The sequence below is a fragment of the Zingiber officinale genome, chromosome 4A (assembly GCF_018446385.1).
Source record: "Zingiber officinale cultivar Zhangliang chromosome 4A, Zo_v1.1, whole genome shotgun sequence".
Classification (NCBI taxonomy): domain Eukaryota; kingdom Viridiplantae; phylum Streptophyta; class Magnoliopsida; order Zingiberales; family Zingiberaceae; genus Zingiber; species Zingiber officinale.
Window position 1 is genome coordinate 5,945,731 of NC_055992.1, and position 22,338 is coordinate 5,968,068.

Genomic DNA, 22,338 nt, shown 5'->3' on the forward strand with positions numbered 1-22,338 from the left:
GTAATGCAATGCAATGAGTTACTTGGTTAGTATTAAATTAAGATTGAACAAAATGAATCTTTTTGAACTAACTGAATCAATCAAATTTTTTTAATAACAATTAAATCAACTAAATTAATAGAATATTGATTAATTTTATTAAAATTTGAATTAACGGAATTTTTCTAATTAAAATCAAAAAATTGATGTTGCTTTTAGAAATCAACACCATTGTCATTGACGTTAAAATTTTTTTATCAATTTTTTTTATTTCTATTTATTAAATTTAATCTAATAAGAAATCAAACTTCAACATATATAATTGATTTTTTTTAGGAAAAACTTTAAATTCTGAATTTTTTTTTAATTCAGTTAGTTATGTCGATTATTCAATTTATCCTAATGTTAATATTGAAAATATAATTTTATATAGATTAAAATGGTAAAATGTTATTAATTTTTGAAATCAAATGCAAAATACGTATTAGTTGTATGGACGTAGTCTTCTTTTAATTTTTAATATTCATATGTATTATTCAGAAAATGAAATACTTCCATTTTTTATAAGAGATTATTAATCATGTTAACTATCATCATTTATCACAATTTAAAATAATTATTTTTTTAGTTAAACTAATTTTAGTTAAAACCTCAAATACAATTAACAAACTTTTATTTATCACATTAAAAATAATAATTATTGATTATCATCTATTTTAGTCTTTGAAAAATAAATTTAATTTTTCTTTGGATAAGGAGGTTAGACACTATTATGAGGCATTACAACTCTTCCTACACAGGATTATTTTCTCTCCAAGTAAACAAAGATTTCGTTCGAGTTCAGCTGGACCATCCAGTCCAATTCAAAACCCTTACTGGCCTTGATCGTGCTCGTAGCTCATTGGCATTAATCCTCAACTCGCCTCGAAAACCTCCCTTCGTCGAGCATGACGGAACGAGCCAAACGGAACAGCAGATAATTTGTTTCTTCTTTCCACACGCTCTCATCCACTCTTAGACTCCTAGAATTAGGATGAGTAAAAGTTTGGTTAAATCGAATTAACTGATCGAACCGACCGAAGTTAAAAATTCATTTCGGTTAATTCAATTTTTTTTTTTAATATTGGTTTAATTAGTTCGGTTTTGATTTTGAAAATTAAAATTCAGTTAAATCGATTAAATCGAAATTTTTAGTTGAATCAAAACTAAACTGAAATTAAATCAAACCAAATCGAACCAAGACTTATTGTTCAAGCAGAGGATCAATACCCGGCTCTGAATGCTTTTTTAAATCTAGGAAAAAGTTATCTATTTCTTCCATTTCCATAAATTTTTTTATTTCTTTATCTCTACTTGTATTTTTGGTTGGCAACAATATTACACTTACATTGATGTTCACAAATCCTTTGCATCCAGTCCATGTATTTTTAACTGTTACTAAGCTACTTTTATAATCTTGCATTTATATTTTTTACAAGTACTCTCACCTCCAAATGTGACAGGTGCTCTTCATATAGGTCATGGTCTTACTGCTGCAATACAAGTGAGTACATCTTAATCCTTCCTTTTGTGGTCTCATCTTTCTCCTATCTTGTTTATCTTTCTCTGTCCCTTTAGTTCTTTACAATGTTTGACATTTTTATGGCTTCTTGCACCATCTAAGGATACAATTATCCGTTGGAGGAGAATGCCAGGCTATAATGTTTTGTGGGTGCCAGGAATGGACCATGCTAGTATAGCAACCCAGGTGGTATTTCTTTCCATACAGTTCATTAAAATGTTTCTAATCTTGTTTTTTTTTTTCATCTTCTCTAAGCTGATTATTTACTTCCTAGCTATGCAACTTCAAGAATGACCATTGAGGAATTTGTTCCACGGAATTGAAAAGAGAATGACTTCACTTGACTGGTCTCGTGAGGTCAGTTTTAAGAGATACTAAAAGGGGGAGCTTACTCTATTGCTTTAGAAAATTAGGCTTCTTATCTCTTGCACATCTTTCTTAGAACAGGGTTTTACCATGGATGATGCAAGATCAATGGCGGTCACTGAAGCATTTGTCAGACTTTATAAACAACGTTTAATTTATAGGTTAGCTGCCTTGATTAATCTTATTCTTTTACTTGCAAAATTTGCGGATATTCTAGAAATCCTTCATCTCTGATGATGAAATAATGAAATTTTCTAGCAATATTATCATTCAATCTTTTCACTCCTGAGTGTTTTTGGTAACATTGTCACATTGTACCTGGTTCTATTTTCAGGAATCATCGACTTGTCAATTGGGATTGCGCATTGCGGACAGCAATATCTGACATTGAGGTATTGGTGAATCAAATATTAAAAATAATTTTAAATGTTGTATTATGTTTGAACCCACGGACTGTTTTAATTCTATTTATCTACTACTTTTAGGTTGATTTGATCATGAGGAAATCAAAGAAGAAACTTTCATAAAGGTCCCTGGGCATGAGTGTGAAGTTTAGTTTGGTGTTTTGACTTTCTTTGCTTATCCACTTGAGGGAAGCTTGGTTGAGATTGTAGTAGCCACAACGAGGGTGGAGACACTGCAATTGCTGTTCATTCTAAGGATAAACGCTATTCTCATCTACATGGAAAAAGTGCAGTCCATCCATTCAATGGGAGGAAGCTACCAATACTATGTGATGATATCCTAGTTGATCCTGAATTTGGAACGGGGGCTGTCAAAATAATCTTATTGCACTACTATAATAGTTCTATGAAGATCACTATGTCTGCCTTTCATTGTGTTAAATACTCTTCTTCTTGATATTATATTGCAGATCACACCAGCTCATGATCCTAATGACTTTGAAGTTGGAAAGCGCCATAATCTTGCCTTTATCAACATTTTTACTGATGAAGGGAAGATTAATAGCAATGGTGGTGTTGATTTTGGTGGGATGCCACGGTTTGCAGCTCGTGCAGCTGTCTTAGCCGCATTAAAGGCAAAGGTGTTAAGTGAATTTTCTGTTGTATCCATCCATTATAATTTCAGTTTTTTTCTTATATTTTATTGTTTATCAATACTAATAAGTATAATATTTCTTTGTAAAGGGACTATACAGAGGAGCTCAGAAAAATGAAATGAAACTTGGCATTTGTTCAAGAAGTAATGATGTGGTAGAACCCATGATAAAGCCTCAGTGGTTTGCTGATTGCAAAGCATGGCAAAACTAGCTCTTGATGCAGTCATGAGTGATAATGATAAGAAGATTGAGATTATACCACATCAGTATGAGCAAGAATGGAAAAGGTAATTCAAACTTTTGGCTAGCTGATACTAAGATTTTGTATATATTTTTTAGTCCTGTACCATGATCTGGATACCTAAAGTTTATTGTTTTTATTTATCATGTATATTTTTAAGTGCAGATGGTTAGAGAATATACAGGACTGGTGCATTTCAAGGCAGCTTTGGTGGGGCCATCAAGTTCCTGCCTGGTATGTGATACTAGAAGACGATCAGTTTAAAGATGTGGGTTCTTACAATGATCATTGGGTCGTTGGAAGAAATGAGCAGGAGGCACTCATGGAGGCAAACAAGCTGTTCTCTGGGAAGAAATTTGAGATTACTCAAGATCCGGATGTGCTAGATACATGGTTCTCAGCTGGTCTTTTTCCACTATCTGTTCTTGGCTGGCCAGATGTTACTCCTGATTTTAAGGCATTTTATCCTACTTCATTGCTTGAAACAGGACATGATATCATTTTTTTCTGGGTTGCACGGATGGTTATGCTAGGGATGCAACTTGGAGGTGATGTGCCCTTTAGCAAGGTAATAAATCTGACAGTTTTTATAACGAGGGATTATCTAGCAACTTAAAATGCTGGAAACACTTCTTATGGTTTAAATTTGAGGACTTAAAAAACGACACTTATGCAAGGTAACTTCTAAAAAACATTTGAGTTATCCTACCCATAAAACTTGGGGTTTGAACAACAAAGAGTTGTTTGAATTAGCATATAATAAAAAAATCAAATTGGTTTGCAAGTTTCAACTGGCCCACACACTTGGTGTTATGATGTTTTAGTGGGAATCAAATTGACCTACAATGTCTGAGTATTGGTGTCTCTATAATCAATCAGGATAGTGATTATTCAGAATTGTAAATTGGGTGAGACATGTCATTATGATTAATTTTACCAAATTGGGCACTACCTAGTTCTTGGTGAAAATCAAATTGGCTTAAATGGGTTTTGCTATCTATTTACTTGGGTCAATGTTGAAAGAGAAAAGAAAAACAGAAACAAATAGTGACAAGCATTTGTAGAGACATAAGATTAAAAGAATAAGAAAGAGAAGGTAAAATAAGATTGTGACTGCACCTTGCTGCAGTATCCTCTTCTTCCCTGGTATTCTTTTCTTACTCAAAAGTTTGGTACTGGTACTTGTATGATCTGCTGCCAGATCGAGTATTGAACCCTTGGTTAAGGAAAGCCTTATTGGCCAATTCTGCAAATGGCATTCTACTGTGTAATAAATGAATGTTTTCTTTAATCTTTCAAGGCAACTCAGCTGGAATTGAAATCAATATGATACATTACCACCAAAGGAATGTCCTTTCGGCTTCAATCTCACAATGCATGAGATGGCTCGGCATCTAGTTTTGAATTTGGAGTGATTGTATCTCTCGAATGTGTTTAATTATGGAAGTATTTGTTACAACCTGTTGGTGACAACCTACTGTTCTCAAATGGTATTCCTGAGTGTGGTGCTGATGCCCTCCGCTTGGCTCTTGTTTCATATACAGCCCAGGTTCTCCACTGCACATATCTAATTTGCAATTCATTGCTTGCCTTGTTAAACTAACATATGTTTCTTGTATAGTCGGACAAGATCAATCTGGATGTCTTGAGAGTTATTGGCTATCGGCAATGGTGTAATAAGTTGTGGAATGCCATACACTTTGCCATGTTGAAACTTGGAGATGGCTATGTTCCTCCCCAAAAGATTGATGTAAAATCCATGCCACCTGTTTGCCAGTGGATACTTTCTGTCCTAAACAATGCTGTGGCCAGAACTATATCTTCCTTTGAATCGTACAAGTTCTCAGATGCAACTACAGTGGTATACTCATGGTGGCAATTCCAGCTTACTTTACTGATTCTAAGTTTGAGTCTTCAAAAACAGCCTCAAGACATTCTTTATGGATTTGTCTAGACACTGGTTTGCATTTGCTACACCCCTTCATGCCATTTGTTACTGAGGAATTATGGCAGTGTCTTCCTCAAGCAGAAGGAAGCTCCAGGAAAGAATCAATTATGATATCAGAATACCCTTCAGTGGTGGAAGTAAGCATGCCCTGTTCTTTTGATTTTTTTTTTTTTTTTTTTTTGCCAAGTTTTAAAACACAATTTCTGACATCATTCTGTAGGCCTGGTCAAATGCCAAAATTGAGAATGATATGGATATAATCAATGGTGCTGTAAGGAAGCTTCGATCCCTGCGACCACAAAGTGGCAAGAATGAAAGGTTTTTTAGATAGGCTTTCTATCAAGACAAGTTTTTATTCCTCATCGATTGGAGTCTTTTTAATGACACGGTTCTAGATCTGCATGATGCATTCCATTATATTGCACTATCCATCGGGAAATGCTATTTTAGTGGGTTTATATCATTGCCAAACTATACTAGTCTTGACTACTGGGATTGGCTGCATGCATCTTGTATGTCTGTTAACTTTAGGCAACAACTATATTATGAAGTATGAACAATATATGCTTATGACCTTTAGTTACATTTATTTGAAATATATATAAAATACTGGTTCAGTTTGTCTATTGAGCGTCAATGCAATATTATGCTAGCTGAAAAGTATCTTCCTGAATATCCATGATAATAATAGTTCATTTTTCAATGGTCAAAAACTTAATTACTTTCTGTCTATACCCTCATTTGCAGATATCCAGCTTTTGCACTTTGTCGCGGACATGATATCACCGACATCATGAGATCCTATGAGTTTGAGATTGTAACACTTGCTGCTATCTCATCGTTGAAGGTTATATGCTCTGTATACTACTTATTGGGATATCCAATGATGCATCTTTGTTCTATTATTGCAAAATAGAATTTCTCCATGTTAATCACTCATCCATTTGAATTTCCAACTTCATGATGTTAATTGCGTGGCTAATGCAATGCTACTTTTTATATCTATTGTCTATACTATTTGCTATGTGATTTTAATGCAATGATCTTCTTTGGTCAAATATTGTTTCTGGCTTTTTAATATCTAACAAGCAAATAAGCTAGCAAGCCTTTAAATCCATCTTTGAACTTTCTGTCTATGTGTCATCTTCATTTAGTTCGACTCCAAATCTTCTTACTTGAATACTAAATAGATGATTGTCTATTTTTGCAGGTTTTGAATGAGAATGACATGAATCCAGCTGGATGTGCAGTTGATGTTGTCAATGAAAATCTTTCTGTATATCTCCAACTCCAAGGAACACTTGATGCAGAGGCTGAACAGGAGAAGTTGACAAAAAGGATACACAAAAGTAATTTTTACCACTTGCATTTTTTTCTAATACTATTTATCTTCTTTCTAGCTTTCAGTTAATTAACTTGTTACTTTTTGCTTCTCCCATTCACAATGGCAATTGCAGGAAGCATGATCTTTTGGCACAGGAGATGAATAGCTCAGGTTACAAGGAAAAAGCTCCTCTGAGTATCGAAGAAGAACAGATGATGAGACTGAATGCTTATCTGGAAGAACTTACGATTATTGATGAAGGTGAACATGATTTGGAGAGGAGGATACACGAACAAAAGTAATTGTGATCTCCAAAGCGGCAAAGCACATTAGATACATTTGTAATCTTATTTTTGAAACATATTTAAGTTATTGGTCGTTTATACGAATAATTGTTTACTTTTCTTCCTTTCAAATGTTTGATCAAGTTACCGTCTTGTAAAGATTGTGTTCTTAGTTTTTTTTAACAAGGTTTTGATTGTGTATTTACATGTATTAATTGTGATTATGCTGCACAAATAGCCTTTTTAATCTCATGAGAATAAATAATTGAATAAGAGGTGGCCAATTAAGCCTAAAATTAACAACATAGAACATATTCTGATTCTTACTTACTGATGTAAAGAATTTTATAATTCAAGTTTCACGCTCTCTTCATTTTCTCCTTTAGTTAATTATTCTTGATAATTCAAAGAATAAGATAAGAGTTCGATTATATATATATATATATATATATATATAAAAGGTGTAAACTTAAATGAAGTAGGGATCCTCTCATCCGTAAATTGCGGATCAGGAGACGGTCCACTGATGAGGACCATTGATTTGAATGGACCCTACCTATTTAAAAATGGAGTCCATTCAAATCAAAGATCCTCATGTAGTGGATCATCCCTGGTCCACAATTTACGGACCAGAGGATCTGCTCTCACTTAAATGCCACCAACAATATTTATATTAGGCCAAATAAAAGGATTTAATATTAGAATTTCAGCGGCTATATATTGTAAGAAATTTTATCTCTAATAAAAAAAATGAGCCTAAGTCGTTTGAATGAGTTTTCATAAATACTTCTTAATTTATTTTGATGACCGATGAAAAATTTTTATGAGACCGAATCAATCATTCAGTTCGAAGAAGAATTGAATAGATGATGTCGACCAAAACAAATAATATTTACGTTAGAATTTAATTTAAAAAATACAAAATACTTGTTCGAAGAATTGAATAGCTGATGTCAACCAAAAAAAAATTACATTAGAGTTAACTTTAAAAAACACAAAACACAATTAATCAGTATATAAGACAATTTTGTTCACCTAAATAGGGACACTTCACTAATATCTAAAAGTAAATGGACCCATCCACCTAATTATATTCTCTCTCAAATATCTTAGTTAATAATTGGATAATTTACTAAAACACACCCTTTAAAATTTAAATTTATCATAAAGCGCTTTATAATAATTATTATTTTTTTATGAAAAATGTAGAATTGTTTTACAAAACAATTTACAAATTGTAAACTACTTTATTTAGATTATTTTGAAAACTATAATGATCAAAATCTTTCATATTTTGCAGCTGTGTTTTGATAAATTCTCAATTATAACTATTTCATAAAATAATTTACAGTAAAAATTTTCATCAATATATATATCGATATAGATATAAGAAAGTAATTTACCTATTATATTTATATACTTAATGGTCAAAATCCTTCCAAACTTCAATTTGTAGGTGTAAATTAATTCATAAATTAGTTTACACTTCGAAAAAATAATTTTAAAATGGTCACAAGGTAATTTGTAAAATAATTTGAGATGGTAATTTTCATTAAAATGAATATTTTTAGAAAAAATGAGGTATCATAAATCCAATACTTTAAAACTTAAAATAATAAAAAAAATTTAATTTTGAAGGCACTATTAATAAAATCATATAGTATCGTTGCACCAAAACTCTCCTTTAAATTTAATTGTTAATGGATAATTAGATGATAAACTAATTTATGCATATGCACAATATATATATATTTTAATTTTTAAAATTATTTTTTTTTAAAACATCCTAAATATATTTTATATCCCCTGAACACCTAAAATATTTTATCTTGAAAATTATAACCCAAAAAAGAAACTTGAATTCTAGAGAAAAAAATCTTATTAGCTTAAAGTCATTATAACCTAACGTCTAAATTCTAAAATCTTAAACCTTAAATATATATAATATATCATGTGAACATCTAAAATTTTTAATTTTAAATACTATAACCCTAGAGGAAAAGTTTTATTAGCTCAAACTCATTATAACTCAACTTCTCAATCCTAAAATTTTGAACTTTAAATACATATAATATACTCGAAAAAAATTAAGAGGAGAATCTAGACATCTAGATTCATTCCAACCGCCTAGGCTAGTTCACACATAGATATCTGAATTAATTCCAGATGCTCCTAATTTAGTCATCCGCTCTCAGGATATCAAAGTGTACATAGTAGTTATTTAGATAGGAATACTCTCTCTATTTATATTATTACATATTTAATTCAAGTTAAAATATTATTATAGTCCATTTCCAATATCAAACAATTTAGTATTATGGAATTTATATTGTCCATGTGTAGGGAGGTGTTATTAAAGTTTTTAATTTTGATTGTTAAGAGTAGTACACATAGAATAATATAAATGTATGATGTCATAATGAGAAAAAAAAACTGATTCAGTCATTTAATTATATTGTCAGTTTCCACTTGATTTGCATGATTAACCTAACTTCTAGTATTGTCAATTTATAACATTAGACATAAATGTAATTAACATTTTCATTATATTGAAATTATTAAAAGAATCTTTAAAAATCTGTAAGTCATTGCAATTTAATAATTAGTTTTGATATATTAATTAAAAACAATATATTATATATAGTAGGACGTATGTTATTTTCTTGGGAGGTAGAAGCGACTCATATTTATTTATTTTTGATAATTTAGTAATCTAATTTTTTAAATTAATTAATCTGATAAATTTTTTATCGGTTATCAGAATAAATTGGACAAGTGCCTAATAGTATCACTATCAAAGTAGTTGGTTGGTGTACTTCTGTCACCGCCAATTTACAATTAATCACAATTTCTCTTCCTCTCCTTTTCCTAATTAAAATTAATTAATTACAATTAATTAAACATACTGTTAGAGAATTAATTAATTAAGATCCTAACTACTTAATTAATGTGTCGTCTCCATATCTGGTAAAGGTTCACACACTTTATATTCTCAAATCTCATTACAAACTTAATAATAATAATGCATGGTTTGAAGGAGTCCAAGTAACTGTAAAGAATATATATAGAGAAGAATTTTATCATGTCCACCCTTATCCTGTATATCCATGAGCGACTGAGTGCAAATTTGGATGCCCAAAAATTTGTCCAAGCATTCGGAAGTCTGCTTGGGTGCCCCGATTTATTTTTGAGGATTGGGATGTTCGGATGGGCTTCTGGGCACTCTCGGATTTGCAATCGGTCATCCATGAACGTACAAGGTAAAGTTGTGGAAGGTATCAAAAATAAATAAATAAATATATATATATATATATCCTTTTCTCACCTTACCAAAAGTTTAATTACTTATGGCACCAAGTGGTTCCTGCTGAACCTGTGCTCTTATAAGCAGTATAAGAGAAGGGGAGAAGAACAAAGAGTGAGTGGTGCTAGAGGAGTCGACCGAGCATGAGCAGCCGAAGGAGAATTCCAAAGGGATCGCATTGATCTCTCTAGCACCAATGAGTTGTTAATTATTTTGCGAGATCATGCGATTCCCTTGGAATTTTCCGTCTGTTGCTAAATTTTCAATCGCCTTTGCTCCATCCAGGTATGACTGCTGCTTCTTCTAAGCTCTTATCTGATACTGCATTTAGATCCCGAAAGCGATCTAACTCTTCTCTTAGAGTTCTACAATCGAACATTGATTTCAAAGAAGAATCAAACATTGTTCGAAGAAGATGCCTCTGATTTTTCTTTTTCTCTAGCTATCATCTTCAAAGGTTATAATTATGGATCATAATTTAGCTAATTAATCTATCTTTGAATTATATATATATATAGACATATATAAAATAGAAACTGATTGAGAATCTCTTTCAAATGTGATCAATAACTTAATTCAAGAAATTTTAAAGTTAATATAAAAAAAACAACATCCACATCAAGAAGATGATAAGGTGATCATGAATGTGCACACAATCTAAACTTAATTCAGAAACAACATCCCAGAAAAAAGTTTTGCAGCAAATTGAACGAGAAAGAAGTGAGAAAAATAAAAACAAGGAACCAAAATGGAAAACGAAAAATTTGTTGGACCCGTGGTTGTTTTGATGTGATTAACCAAGTTAGGTTGGGTCCTGTTTGATTTTGATCCTTGTGTCTAAGTGTGCAAGAGCTTAGGAGCACAGGAAGTCGAGCGAAAGACGCAGCTAGCGAGAAGGATGACACGGGAAGAGAGCCGACAGGCTCGGTGCATCCGAGGGACGAAAGGGCTGCAGAAGAGTACACCGGTGGACGAGAAGAACGTACGCAATGTTCGAGGGACGAGAAGCTGGAGCGGAAGCCTGCTCGAGAAGAAGACCAGAAATTGGATTCGGGTGAGCCCTATTCCGGTGGCCGAAATCACCCAGGAAATTACAACAGCAAAGGAGCGAAATGGAACTGTAAGTGTTGCTGGAGGTGCCTTCAAAGGATGTTAAAGGCACCTCCGCGCCTTCTGTGGAAGGCGCCTTCCATGGCTGGAAGGCCCCTTCGATGAACAGTGCGAAGGTGCCTTCGGCCAGCCAAATTAATCGTTGGCAGCGGATAAAGTCTTATCCACTGTTGCCTTGCTGGAGGTGCCCTCCATCCACCTTGGAGGCACCCTCAAGCTTAGGATAGGATTTGTAGGAGTAATAAAAAGGGTCCTGAAGTTAGGAAATACAACAACAACTTGAGAACAACTACTGTAATCATTTTCTAGTCTTTTCTAAGTTTTTTAAAGAGTGTAAGAGGCCTCTCCGCCTACAGAGAAAGAGATTTTTCTAGTAGAGCTTTGCAACCGCCTTGGATTAACAACCACTAGGTTGTAACCAAATCAAATCTGTTTGCCTCTTCTTTTTATTAGTTGTTCATTTTTTAGATTAGAATTATTGTGATAGTACTACTAATCTTAGTTGGAAAAACAGAGAAAGATTTTTGTTTTTTTACGTTGCATCCTCATATCGGCCACCCTGTGCCAACAAACCCTTCCCTTATTTAAAGCAAGCTCTTGTCTCCTTTTATGGAGTGAATGCGGGACAAGATTCCCTGGTCATTTTATGACAATTAAATTGAACACAATAAAAGAAAATAAATTGGAACAAAAAAAAAAAGATAGCCCCTCCCATCATACGGGATCCTGAGAAAGGATCTATTATACGCAACCTTATCCTACTTTTTGCAATAGGTTGTTTCTAGGAATCGAACTCGCGATTTTAAGGTCACAAAATAACAACTTTATCGTTGTGTCAAAGCTCCCCTTCAAAATAAAAAATACGATAGAACATTTTGAAATAAAAAAGGTTCAATATAAATATTGTTCCTAAAAAAAAGACAAGGAAAAGACAAGCAATTCAAAGAGAGCAAGAGGTGCAACAAAATTGCAGGCCCCATATGTATATAACAGGGCAAGACCAATCACATGTTGTTTCTATTGCCTTTGAACTCTTAACAAGTAACTTGAAATTCCTCAAGAATGATGGTTCACCTCATACCGAATAATTGAAGGTCATCTACAAACTTTTCCATTTATGTTTTATATATTTTTGATGCATTCAATTAGGGGTGAATATTCGGTTAATTTGGTATTAATTTTATTATCTTTTTAAATAAATTCAGTTAATTCGGTGTTAACTGAAATAACTGATTTTAAATTTGATTTGATTAATTTGGTTTTAACAAAACTTTGATTCAATTCAATTAGTCAATATTAAATCGATTTTAGATTAATTCGATTAATTTATGGACCGAACTAACCTAATGTTCACCCCTATATTCAATGTATCCTTTTATCTTTAAAATGCATTAAATATACATAAAAAGATTGTCAATGCAAGGGATTAGATTTTTAGATGAACTAATGGTTAAGATCAGTAATATTAATAGATTGCAGAGAGTCTCTTGTCGTGACTCCAGAGCTGAAATTATCTGCATTGCATGAGTTGATATCGAAAGTATACCTGAATAGAACATGAGGCAATGGGCAAAGAGAAATGTCTTGTTTGTAAAAGGACAAGCAGTGGCAGGGATTATGACCCGTAAGCAGGACCGAGCCGGATTGTAGTATGGTCCTCTTTGCTTCAATAATGGAAAGGTGGAGTTGGGTTGCCTTGGAAACCATGGAGGACCATTTCTGTTCAAGGGTCACTTGCCCGGTAGCGATGAGGGAGATAATGCAGAGTCATGATCAGCCATGATAAACTTCATCAAGCAATCCCTGTATAGAAAGAAGATTGTTTAGCAAAATGTATTAAATACATCATCACACTGATCTCTATCACTGTGAGTTGATCTCTTCTCACCTCTACCTCTAATTTTAAAAAGTCGGCTACTCCCTTTGGAATGAGAGTTCACCTCAATGGAGATAGGCATTCATTTTGTTCATTGACTCGCATGGAAAACTCCATCGTTATATTCAAACTAAAGAAGAATTTGCATGTTTATGTATTGCATGGTTAATGGCCGAGCTCATGTATGCTCAATGAAACTTCTCAATTTGGCAGCTTTGTGATCATGGCATATGATGCTAAGTTAGTGTGGTGTGGAGGATGGATATGGCGGAGTGGATACCGGAACTGGCGAGGTGGCGGAATTCTGAGGGAATTTTGGGCTGGAGCTTGTTGGCAGCGAGGGCGAAGATGAGGCGGCAGTGGAGGTGGAGAAATGAGGGGCACTAGGGAACGAGGCGGAGGAAGGATGTGGTACGACGGCAGGTGTGGAGGCGGAGGCGAAGTTGACGGATGGTGGTGGGATCGGGCGAGGTCAGGTTGGTGTCGGCGGCGGCGGAGAGGTCGCGGCGTGCACGGAGATGAGACGAGGAGAAGGGTTTGGGGTTTTCCGGCCACGGGCTCAGTATTTATAGTCAGTAACGGCTTCAGTCACGACTTAAGAGGCGACAACTGGCACCCTATTTAAATCGCGCCCCCTGCGTTTTTTCCGATTGTTAGGGTTTTTAACTTACGGAGAGCGGAAGAGGCGGCAGCTATGTCGAAGAAGAACAACTTGTCGAAGCGGAAGAAACAGCACGAATTCGATCTCAAAAGTGAGATTTTTTTTTCTACCTTGCTTATTGTTCTCGAATCTCTCTCGCTCCTTTTTTCTCTTCGTCTTTTTCCATGTTCGTTATATTTTCATTGGCTTGTGTTGTGTGCTTTCTGTGCTTACGATCAGGAGAAAAGGAAGAAAGGGAGAAGAAAGAGAAGAAACTGCACGCTAAAAAGAACAAAATGAAGGTTTGTTCATCAATACTCCCCTCAAAATGTTCATCCTTTCTCTATTTCTCTCTTTTTTAGCTTAGTCTTCGAGTGTATTCTTTTTAATCATTGAATGCCTTTTCTTTTGGACGATAACTTGAAGCTCATACCATTTTGATATTTTGGTGTCGACGTCAGATTTGAATCGAAACAACAATTAACTGAACTGAAATACTAATAATAAAATCAGTCTGAGAGCCGACAGAAGTTTACTGCAAAACCTTTCTTTGAAGATTGTTTTGTGGCCTCTCAACTCCAATCCTAGAGCTAAATCAGGCTTACTGGTTCTATTTGGATTCCTTATTTTATACAAGGTCATAACTGGTAGTTTATTTACTCTATGCTTGATGAACCATTCTTAAGAAGCTCTCTTGCTATAACCATAAGTATATCAGAGGAAATAGCTTAAGGTATTGCATAACTAGCATATCTCTGTGTCTATTTCTTCATCAAGCGATGTGTAAGAAGAAATTATGTTGATATTAATCATGTTATTACCTAGTGCAAGCCTTTTTCTGATTTTGGGAACTATATCATGGTTCAAAGGGGAAGGAAGTGCTAATATAGCAAGTTTCCCAACAAAATGAAAAAGGATAATTTGACGTTTAGTTTTAGGTGCTATAATCCAATTACAATTTACACTGACTACATTAGTTTTGAACCACTCATAATTTTTATAAAATAAAATATCATAAGCTGCTTTGGCCATGTGTGTGTTACCAGCTATCATGCCGGCTTTCATGTTCCAACTCCGGAACTTGTATTCTTTTGGCAATTTCTAGTATGGAATGTTCTTATAAGAAATTTCGTCTCTAATCTTTCTGAGGGAGTGCATCTGTTGTTTGCCTTCATCCAACTGATACAGGTTGATGGATCAGCCGTGAAAAGGAGGAACAATGGAAAATTTAGAGTTGGGAAGGTGAAAACCAAATTGTCAAAATTGGCCAAGGCTAAAGCAGCCCAAGCAATGGAACTCGACAAATAACCAACCATTTGAAAATAGAGTTCTGATTACATGAGCGGATCCTGGCAAGTTGATCCATGCACTATGCAAGTTCAGCTTAAACTATAGCTGCTATACTCTTTTTGCTCGTACAACTATGTAATCAAATTTTACTATGTTATTAACACTTGAGCATGAAATGTGAATCGATGTATGTAGTGGTTGTTGTGACTTGCTCGTATTTATTGTTATCCAAATTAGTATTGTGAGTTTTGCTGATTCAAGTGTTTGTAAATATTTATCTCTGTGTTGTTTGTTTTGTGCCCCTCCAATGGTTTGTTTCATATACTGTGAAAAAGGTCTTTAATGGTAGCTGTGTTGATGATATGGACTTGATACTTGAAGAAACCAGAGGAAGCCAAGGCAAAGATGAATCCTCCAGGTAAATTAAATACTTGATACAACACTAATTCAGTATGGCAACCATTTGTATAACTTACATGAATCTTTCTACCAGCTACACGAATATCTAATGAACCTAAATCACACTATTGCGCTATAAAACGCAAGAAAACAAGGGTAGAGAAAGAATAAATGAAGTTCACTCTGAACTCACTGATCACTGTGTGATGGAGAACATCTCGAGGTCAGCAGGTTTCCGATGCCAAGAGTTAAATGCAGGGCTTTCTCTAAGCATTCTGAGACAGGATTGGTATTCATGAGCCATAGCCTGCAAGTTAGTTTGTTTAAGTACACATCGATCGGAAGCTAGGACGATACTAGCACAAAATAATCTCCCTATGACATTAAGTGAATCAATCATCAACTGACCGTACCACAACAATAGGGAGGATTCTTCTCTAATTTGGTGTGTTACTAAAGATAATTTACCATAAAGCAAAGTATGCTTGAAACATATTTTCATTGTTTCTTTTAATTGACATCTTTTCCAGTTACTTTGAGACCAGAAACACTTTCTGGATCTGCCTATTTCTTGTTTGGAAAGAAGACAATTAGTGTTGTTAATTGAAGTATTAAAGTAAAACATACCTTTAGCTCAGAATACGAAATTTCTGCAGATTGCAGCAGTAAAGAGGATGAACATCTCAAAGACACAAAAACTTCCAGTAACCTCCTTCTGGTGTCAAAATTTGCTTAACTTCAAAAATTTGTTGAAGATGGCAAGTTTAACAACAACAAAAATAAAGAACTACTAAGACTAATGTTTTTGTCTCTATATATACTATTGATCAATAGCTAAATAAAAGCAGCTTGAACATTAAAGAATAGACCTACTTGCATAGAGATGACTCGGTGGAACGCGAGAGTGCTCCTTTTGAAGAGGTGCCTTGTTTCCTACCAGTTGTTCCCAAGACAACTTCATGCAAACCAGACTTGTTCCAACAGATAGAATACCTAAAAAAACGAGGCATACTGATGCATTATTGTTATTTTTGTTGTAGAACTAAAAGCGAGAAAGGTTAGAAGCTAATCAAAGATGTTTGTTCAACATGGAAAAACAAACCATATACTACCCGCAAGTTAAATTAGCATCAAAAGTATGAAACTCGAGGAACTTCATCGCAGAAGGAACCTCAAATACAATAGGCTGTACAACAAAACAATACTTTTAATACTGGGTTAGTCATCGTCATATCAAGGGTCCACCATAAATTGGAGGAAACATACCCTGTTAACATGAAAAGAGGCTGATAGATTGGAATGCATGTGAGCTGTGCGATTGAAGATAGCACTTTCAAGAGAATTTGCCTGCATAGGATCAAAAGGAAACATGCCTGCAGTTATGGTAGACAAATACACTGGTCGCAAAATATGAGAAAGCAAAGCCCCTGCAATTAAAAGGAAAAGGCAGATATATTATAGATTTCAATATGCCATAATAACAAGATATAACACTTTGGTCTAAAATGCATTATACATCGGCAATGAAAACATCTTCATAAAGTCTAAGGGCATTATTCAGAGCAAAAAAAAAAAAGGGAAAGCACATTATACGAGTTGTGAGACTGACTCTGAGCTGTTTGGGGATGGCTACATGGGTATTGTCCTGCCACCGAAATCTATAAAATAGACTATATTGCTCGTAATGTCTAAATCATCTAAATTATGGTAATATTCTTCTGTAACTTATGTCATCCTGTTCATTGTGGTTCCTCGACCATACTAGCTCCTCAGCATTCCCTCCTTAGGTATGTGAGGGGCAACAATGAACTAACAATATAATTCCATTGTGATTTCTCATTATATGAACTCTTTTTTCATGTTTATGTTTTTTGTCTAAATACTAAGAAAATTGAAATATTGGAATAAGTTGCATTTTCCATGGTTTTGTCATGTCACAACTCTCATACAAATTCAATTGATCCGAAATGAACATGTTAAATGTTCTATTAGGGAGCCCAATCTTGACTCTTTTGTGTTCCTCACTAGGATTCAAGGTTATAACACAATTGCATTGAATCTACAGGATCCATTGCTAAATAAATGCCTTCCACAGTCAATCCTTCCTCTTGACTGTTTTGCAGTAGCATCTAATGTGCAAATGCCATGGAATGGAGTCAGACACAAATTAAAGGCAAACTTTTGTGCATGAACTAGAACTTTCCTTAATCTCTAATAAATTCAAGTACTCAAAATATAGTCTTGATCAATGATCATCTATACTATTTTTCCAGATGATGTTTGTACATGTGACTAATTGTGGAGTAAATTTCTGATCTTATACTTTAGTAACCTCATAGATTCATCTTGTCATTCTCATTTCTATTACATGAATTTATTGTACCCAATAGTCTATCCCCCAAAGTACGGTTAGCTGTGTGATAGCCATAAGGCTTTCTTCAAATCTAAGGCGTTCACTATGATTGCACATGATGCCACTTAACAAAATTCAAAGCACATTATCCATGTTACCTTGAACCTAAGAAAGCGAACTGTAATCAATTTGTCGCCCTAAATAGAAATTCAAAATGCTACATGCAAGATACCTTCATTTTACAATCCTTAAATATTCTAAAAGAGTCCTAAAGAAGTGTTGGTAATTCGGCACAGGACTTTTAATTTTGCTAATCTAGAGAAAAATTATTATGAAAAAAAACCAAAACAGTCAAAAGAAAACTTTTTGAAAAAGAGTTTTGGATAAGTCTACTGGCATCGGATTTTTTCCTTAACAAAAAAAAAAATCATTCATAAATTCTGTTAGACACCTTGCTGATAACAGAACTTAAGTCATTAGTAACAAGCAGATATAATAATGATTCAAAGACTCGAGTCATTCTAAGCTAAAACATGCTCAGATTACTTGTCAAAAAGACAATGATAGATGGAAATGTTTTTATTTAAATGGCAAAAAGACTGCAAGTAAGAACGGATCCCTCAAAGATGAAATGTAAAAGAACCTTGGACTCCAACAACACTCCAACGGGTTATCTTATCAAAGCAGCTCATGGAGAGAGTTGCATCACCACGTCCTGGCTTCTTTTGGACAATTGTTGACATCTGAGGATGTTCACCTGAGAAATGGTTTATCCCATTTGTTTGATCATTTCCATTTGGGCATCCAATTGATAATTCACCTCCTGAAATAGAGGAAGGCTAAGGGTTGTCAATTATGATTACCAAGTAAAATGACCTAAACAGAAGGATTAGAATTTTAGGGAAATTCATATTTCATTTGAGCCTCAGGTTTCATATAAAGGTCTAACTTGAACTAGTTTTAGTTTAAGAAATAACTCTACAATAATTTGTCTCCCTAAACAATAATTAAATTTACCTAGCTTTCAATATCTACCAAAATAAACTCCTAACCCATAAAACTTCCTAATTCAAAACATCTATAATTTGAACAGGTCAAGAATGTAATACAATATATCGCAGTTTAACCTCGAGTTTTTGTAGGTATATCTGCTTGAATTGAAGGATAAGAGAAAACTCCACCTGATCGAGAAAAACAATGTATAAGTCGCTACATATTCACAACAAAAGAAATACTAAAGGTTTCTATGCAATAAGAAATATCATTAGAAGAGGAAGAAGAAACAAATGAGGAAGACGCACAAGGGAATTGGGTGATATACATATGCAATCCCCAACCAGGTTTCATCTTGTACTTGGTCTGGCCAAGGCAACTATCATCCAGATCAAAACACGAACTGGATGCATCATCTAAACCTAAACGGACTCTGCCATCTTTCTGGATGCGATCAAGGCGTTCAATTTCCGCATAGAAGTACCTATTCTCTTTCCAAGCTAAAATTTTGCAATAAGAGGAACCAAACTGTAGCGGTGTACTGTAGGACAAGCAGTTACCTCACCAGGGACCGGCGCGCGATGACCTCAGCGTGGGAGTCATTGATGACATCTCCTCCAGGGCACAAGAAGGAGCGCCCAATGCATTTGGTGCCAGTGCCCAGAGCCACGACCTCGAGAACTGAAACAAGAATGGGCGCCTATGATTCAAAGATCGAGGCGAAGAGAAGCGCTGAGGCAGGAGTACCATCGTACCGTCGGAAGGCGAGGAAAGGAGGAAAGCGGCGAGGACGGTGGTCTCCTTGCCCTGAGGTTTCCCCTTCTTGGGGAGAGAGCGGTAGAGCCCGAGAACGACTTCGGAGACGCTTTCTCCCCAGCGGCTCTTCTCTGCCTCCTCCCACCGCGGCCGCGAGGGCAAAGGCGACGAATACATGGCAGGCAGCGCCGTCCCCTCTCTCGTTCTTCTCTTTACTACTTTAATAAATTTATTAAATACATTTTAAAAATAAATTCCTTTTTTTTAAAATGAAAATTTATTATATACCATTAAATTCACAAAATATTTGAATAATTCTTCTGTAATTATGGTTACTTCCCTTACTGAATTGATCGAGTGAAATTTAGAAGATGAAAAATATTTTTTTTGAAAGAAAAATAATTCGTATAAAATGCAAGTTTAGTTGGACTTCGCTGGTTCACCCAACGGTTCTATATGGTCGGGCTTACTATCATCGAGAAATAAATTAAAAAATTATAATTAACTAATAAATTTTTTTTTTTTTTCTAATTTTTATCGAGATTCAAATCTTTATCCTATAATTAGCCAAACCAATCTTACCCGGGTACGTGTGAATCACAGGATGAACTTGGCCTAAAATTAAAGTTCTAAAGAAAGTTCTAGACTTAACTTTTATCTCTTAATCCAATTAACTTTTGGAACTTTGACCGGCTTGTTTGCCTTGACTTCACTCATAAGTTGAATGGGTCAAGGTCAAACTTTGACCCCTTATAAGAGTTGAATAACTTTACTATTTCCTTTTAATTACTTTATAACGATCGACTCACACGCGCATGCTTGGATAGCGATGGCCTCTATATATTGTCAAATTATTTATGATATCGAATTCATTGTTATTTTAGCATTATAAGCCAACTACTTGAATAGTGAACAAGTTTGTGCTACCTTAATTAATGATTTGTATACCAATGATATGAGATACTGGTAAACCTACAGGTTCCATTCGAGCAAACATAGACACTTAAATTATAGTTATTCAACTTTATCGATAATGCAATATTCTTTAAGGTGATTAAAATAATAATAATAATAATTTTGGAGCCAGCCAAATAGATAGTTCGGAAGAGGGTAAGTTCTCTGTATCTGATCTCATGTCATACTTTCTAGAATTATTAGCCATCTCTTTTAAAAAATAAGATGAAATAAATATACCAAAGTGATTAAGTTCAATGAATCCATGTCCATGTTGTCCCACCATGCAAATTCTTCAACTAACGATCGAAAATTCATATAAATAAGATGAAATAGGAAAAAAAAAAAGGCAAAGATTAATCAGTAAGGCAGGATCAATTCATTCGTTATTTTTTTTTAAATTTTTTCTTCTCAATTCATGTTCGTTGACGCAAATGGCCGCGTCAGCAAACGCCCTATTTATTACCACTCAAGAACGACACGTGTCGAAGGGACGGCCATCTTTCTTGGAGTTTGACCCAGCCGCCATACGTCATTAGACACGTGCTATATTAATGCACGGGTCCCGTGCAACTTTGGCCAATGGGAAACATCCACCCACGTCACTTGTTTGTCTGTTCTTTGTCCTCGCATATAAATGACCGGAGTTCAACGTTCAAATACCGAACACAAAACAGAGCAAAACAGAGTAAGAGCGGCTTCGATCTCTTCTCTTCCGATCTCAATGAGTTCTCTCAATTTTCTCCATTGTATAGTCTGTCAATCCTCTTCGGAATCGGAGTCGAGCCCAATGGATCCTTTTCGATGTGCTGTCGCCGGAGGAGGAGGTTCCCCGCTTCCCTTCGACATGAACGACGCTGAAGAGATGCTCTTGCTCGACATGCTCATGGAGACCCCGAGTATGTCTTCCTCGTCGGAGACAATGACTAGCAGAGGAGGAAGCCAAGAGATAGAGTCTCCGAACGCTGAACCGGAGGCTGTGACCGTGCTGGAGAAGAGCTACCGGGGGGTGCGGAAGCGGCCGTGGGGGAAGTTCGCGGCGGAGATCCGGGACTCGACCCGGCAGGGGGTGCGGGTGTGGTTGGGGACCTTCGACAGCGCGGAGGCCGCCGCGCTAGCCTACGACCAGGCCGCATTGGCCCTGCGTGGGGCCGCGGCGGTGCTCAACTTCCCGGCTGAGAGCGTCCGGGAGTCGCTGCAGGGGATGGGGATCGAGCCGACGGGCTCACCGGTGTTAGCCCTCAAGAAGAGGCATCGCATCAGGCGGCGGCCGGCGGGGAAGAGGTGCAAAACGGAGTCCAACCCCGCCTGCGAAACAGTGGTGGAGTTGGAGGACTTGGGAGCAGAGTACTTGGAGGAGCTCTTGAGACTATCAGAGCTCGCATGACGTCATCATATCTATCTATCTAACGATAGATACTTAATTAGATATCAAATATCAATTGACTTGAGAAAAGAGATGTTAAATTCCATGGCGTCATTATGCTTGTAGTGTGGCTGTGTGGGGATAAAAGGAAAATGGGCATGTAAATACTTTAATCTCAGATCCATTGAACCTTTGCTAAGCTAACGCTCGAACACTCCAGCGATGTTTACATTCAGTGTTTGGCTTCTGGAAGGGGCAATCTAATTGAGATGTGTTTAGATTTTTCTACATTTCCTAAGCTCAAGTAGACCGAACTGAGTGAGGGAGGAGGTTCAGTGAGTCTGTTAAATCAGTGAGTCTAACCAGTTCAGTTGAGTCATAAAGCCATATTCGATCTACTGCATTCTCAAAAACGACTAGTGAGAACAACATAATTACACGGCCAATCGTGTTTAGCTCACAGCAAAAATAATAATAATAACTGAATATCAAAGCTTCGATCTTTTATCTCTATCTTGTAGCTTCTCTGGCACT

At 35.4% G+C, this 22,338-nt stretch overlaps 3 protein-coding genes and 1 pseudogene across 4 annotated transcripts; 3 read left to right on the top strand and 1 right to left on the bottom strand.

Moving 5' to 3' along the window:
* Positions 1-3: 3 nt before the first annotated feature.
* Positions 4-6,845, top strand: LOC121969135 (annotated as a pseudogene).
* A 6,802-nt stretch (positions 6,846-13,647) lies between these two features.
* LOC121969396 lies at positions 13,648-15,243 on the top strand. Its single transcript, XM_042519488.1, has 3 exons — positions 13,648-13,805; positions 13,934-13,995; positions 14,882-15,243. The coding sequence occupies exons 1-3, from the start codon at positions 13,748-13,750 to the stop codon at positions 14,999-15,001; spliced, it is 240 nt and encodes a 79-aa protein (XP_042375422.1). The 5' UTR covers positions 13,648-13,747; the 3' UTR covers positions 15,002-15,243.
* A 142-nt stretch (positions 15,244-15,385) lies between these two features.
* LOC121969395 (tRNA-specific adenosine deaminase TAD1-like) lies at positions 15,386-19,700 on the bottom strand. Of its 2 annotated transcripts, none has more exons than XM_042519487.1 (10): positions 19,484-19,700; positions 19,289-19,409; positions 19,037-19,212; positions 18,863-18,916; positions 18,379-18,558; positions 16,649-16,809; positions 16,495-16,568; positions 16,256-16,375; positions 16,010-16,094; positions 15,386-15,689 (listed from the first exon to the last, which is right to left on the bottom strand). In XM_042519487.1, exons 1-10 carry the CDS (start codon positions 19,659-19,661, stop codon positions 15,579-15,581), a joined length of 1,260 nt encoding a protein of 419 aa, XP_042375421.1. In that variant the 5' UTR covers positions 19,662-19,700; the 3' UTR covers positions 15,386-15,578. The 2 variants fall into 2 exon arrangements, with proteins under 2 accessions (XP_042375421.1, XP_042375420.1); XM_042519486.1 differs by having other exon boundaries at positions 16,010-16,097.
* A 1,405-nt stretch (positions 19,701-21,105) lies between these two features.
* On the top strand, positions 21,106-22,068 carry LOC121973083 (ethylene-response factor C3-like). The gene has a single exon (XM_042524673.1). The coding sequence runs from the start codon at positions 21,163-21,165 to the stop codon at positions 21,823-21,825; it is 663 nt and encodes a 220-aa protein (XP_042380607.1). The 5' UTR covers positions 21,106-21,162; the 3' UTR covers positions 21,826-22,068.
* The last annotated feature ends 270 nt before the right edge of the window (positions 22,069-22,338 follow it).

Bases quoted from the DNA above. Each gene is read 5' to 3' on its own strand.
- LOC121969396 (XM_042519488.1), top strand. From the start codon at position 13,748: ATGTCGAAGAAGAACAACTTGTCGAAGCGGAAGAAACAGCACGAATTC. The intron at 13,806-13,933 runs GTGAGATTTTTT...GCTTACGATCAG, and splicing joins GCACGAATTCGATCTCAAAA to GAGAAAAGGAAGAAAGGGAG. The intron at 13,996-14,881 runs GTTTGTTCATCA...CAACTGATACAG, and splicing joins CTAAAAAGAACAAAATGAAG to GTTGATGGATCAGCCGTGAA.
- LOC121969395 (XM_042519486.1), bottom strand. From the start codon at position 19,661: ATGTATTCGTCGCCTTTGCCCTCGCGGCCGCGGTGGGAGGAGGCAGAG. The intron at 18,559-18,862 runs GTTAAACTGCGA...CCTCTATTTCAG, and splicing joins TATACCTACAAAAACTCGAG to GAGGTGAATTATCAATTGGA. The intron at 16,376-16,494 runs GTAGTATATGGT...TCGTTTTTTTAG, and splicing joins GATGCTAATTTAACTTGCGG to GTATTCTATCTGTTGGAACA.
- LOC121973083 (XM_042524673.1), top strand. From the start codon at position 21,163: ATGAGTTCTCTCAATTTTCTCCATTGTATAGTCTGTCAATCCTCTTCG.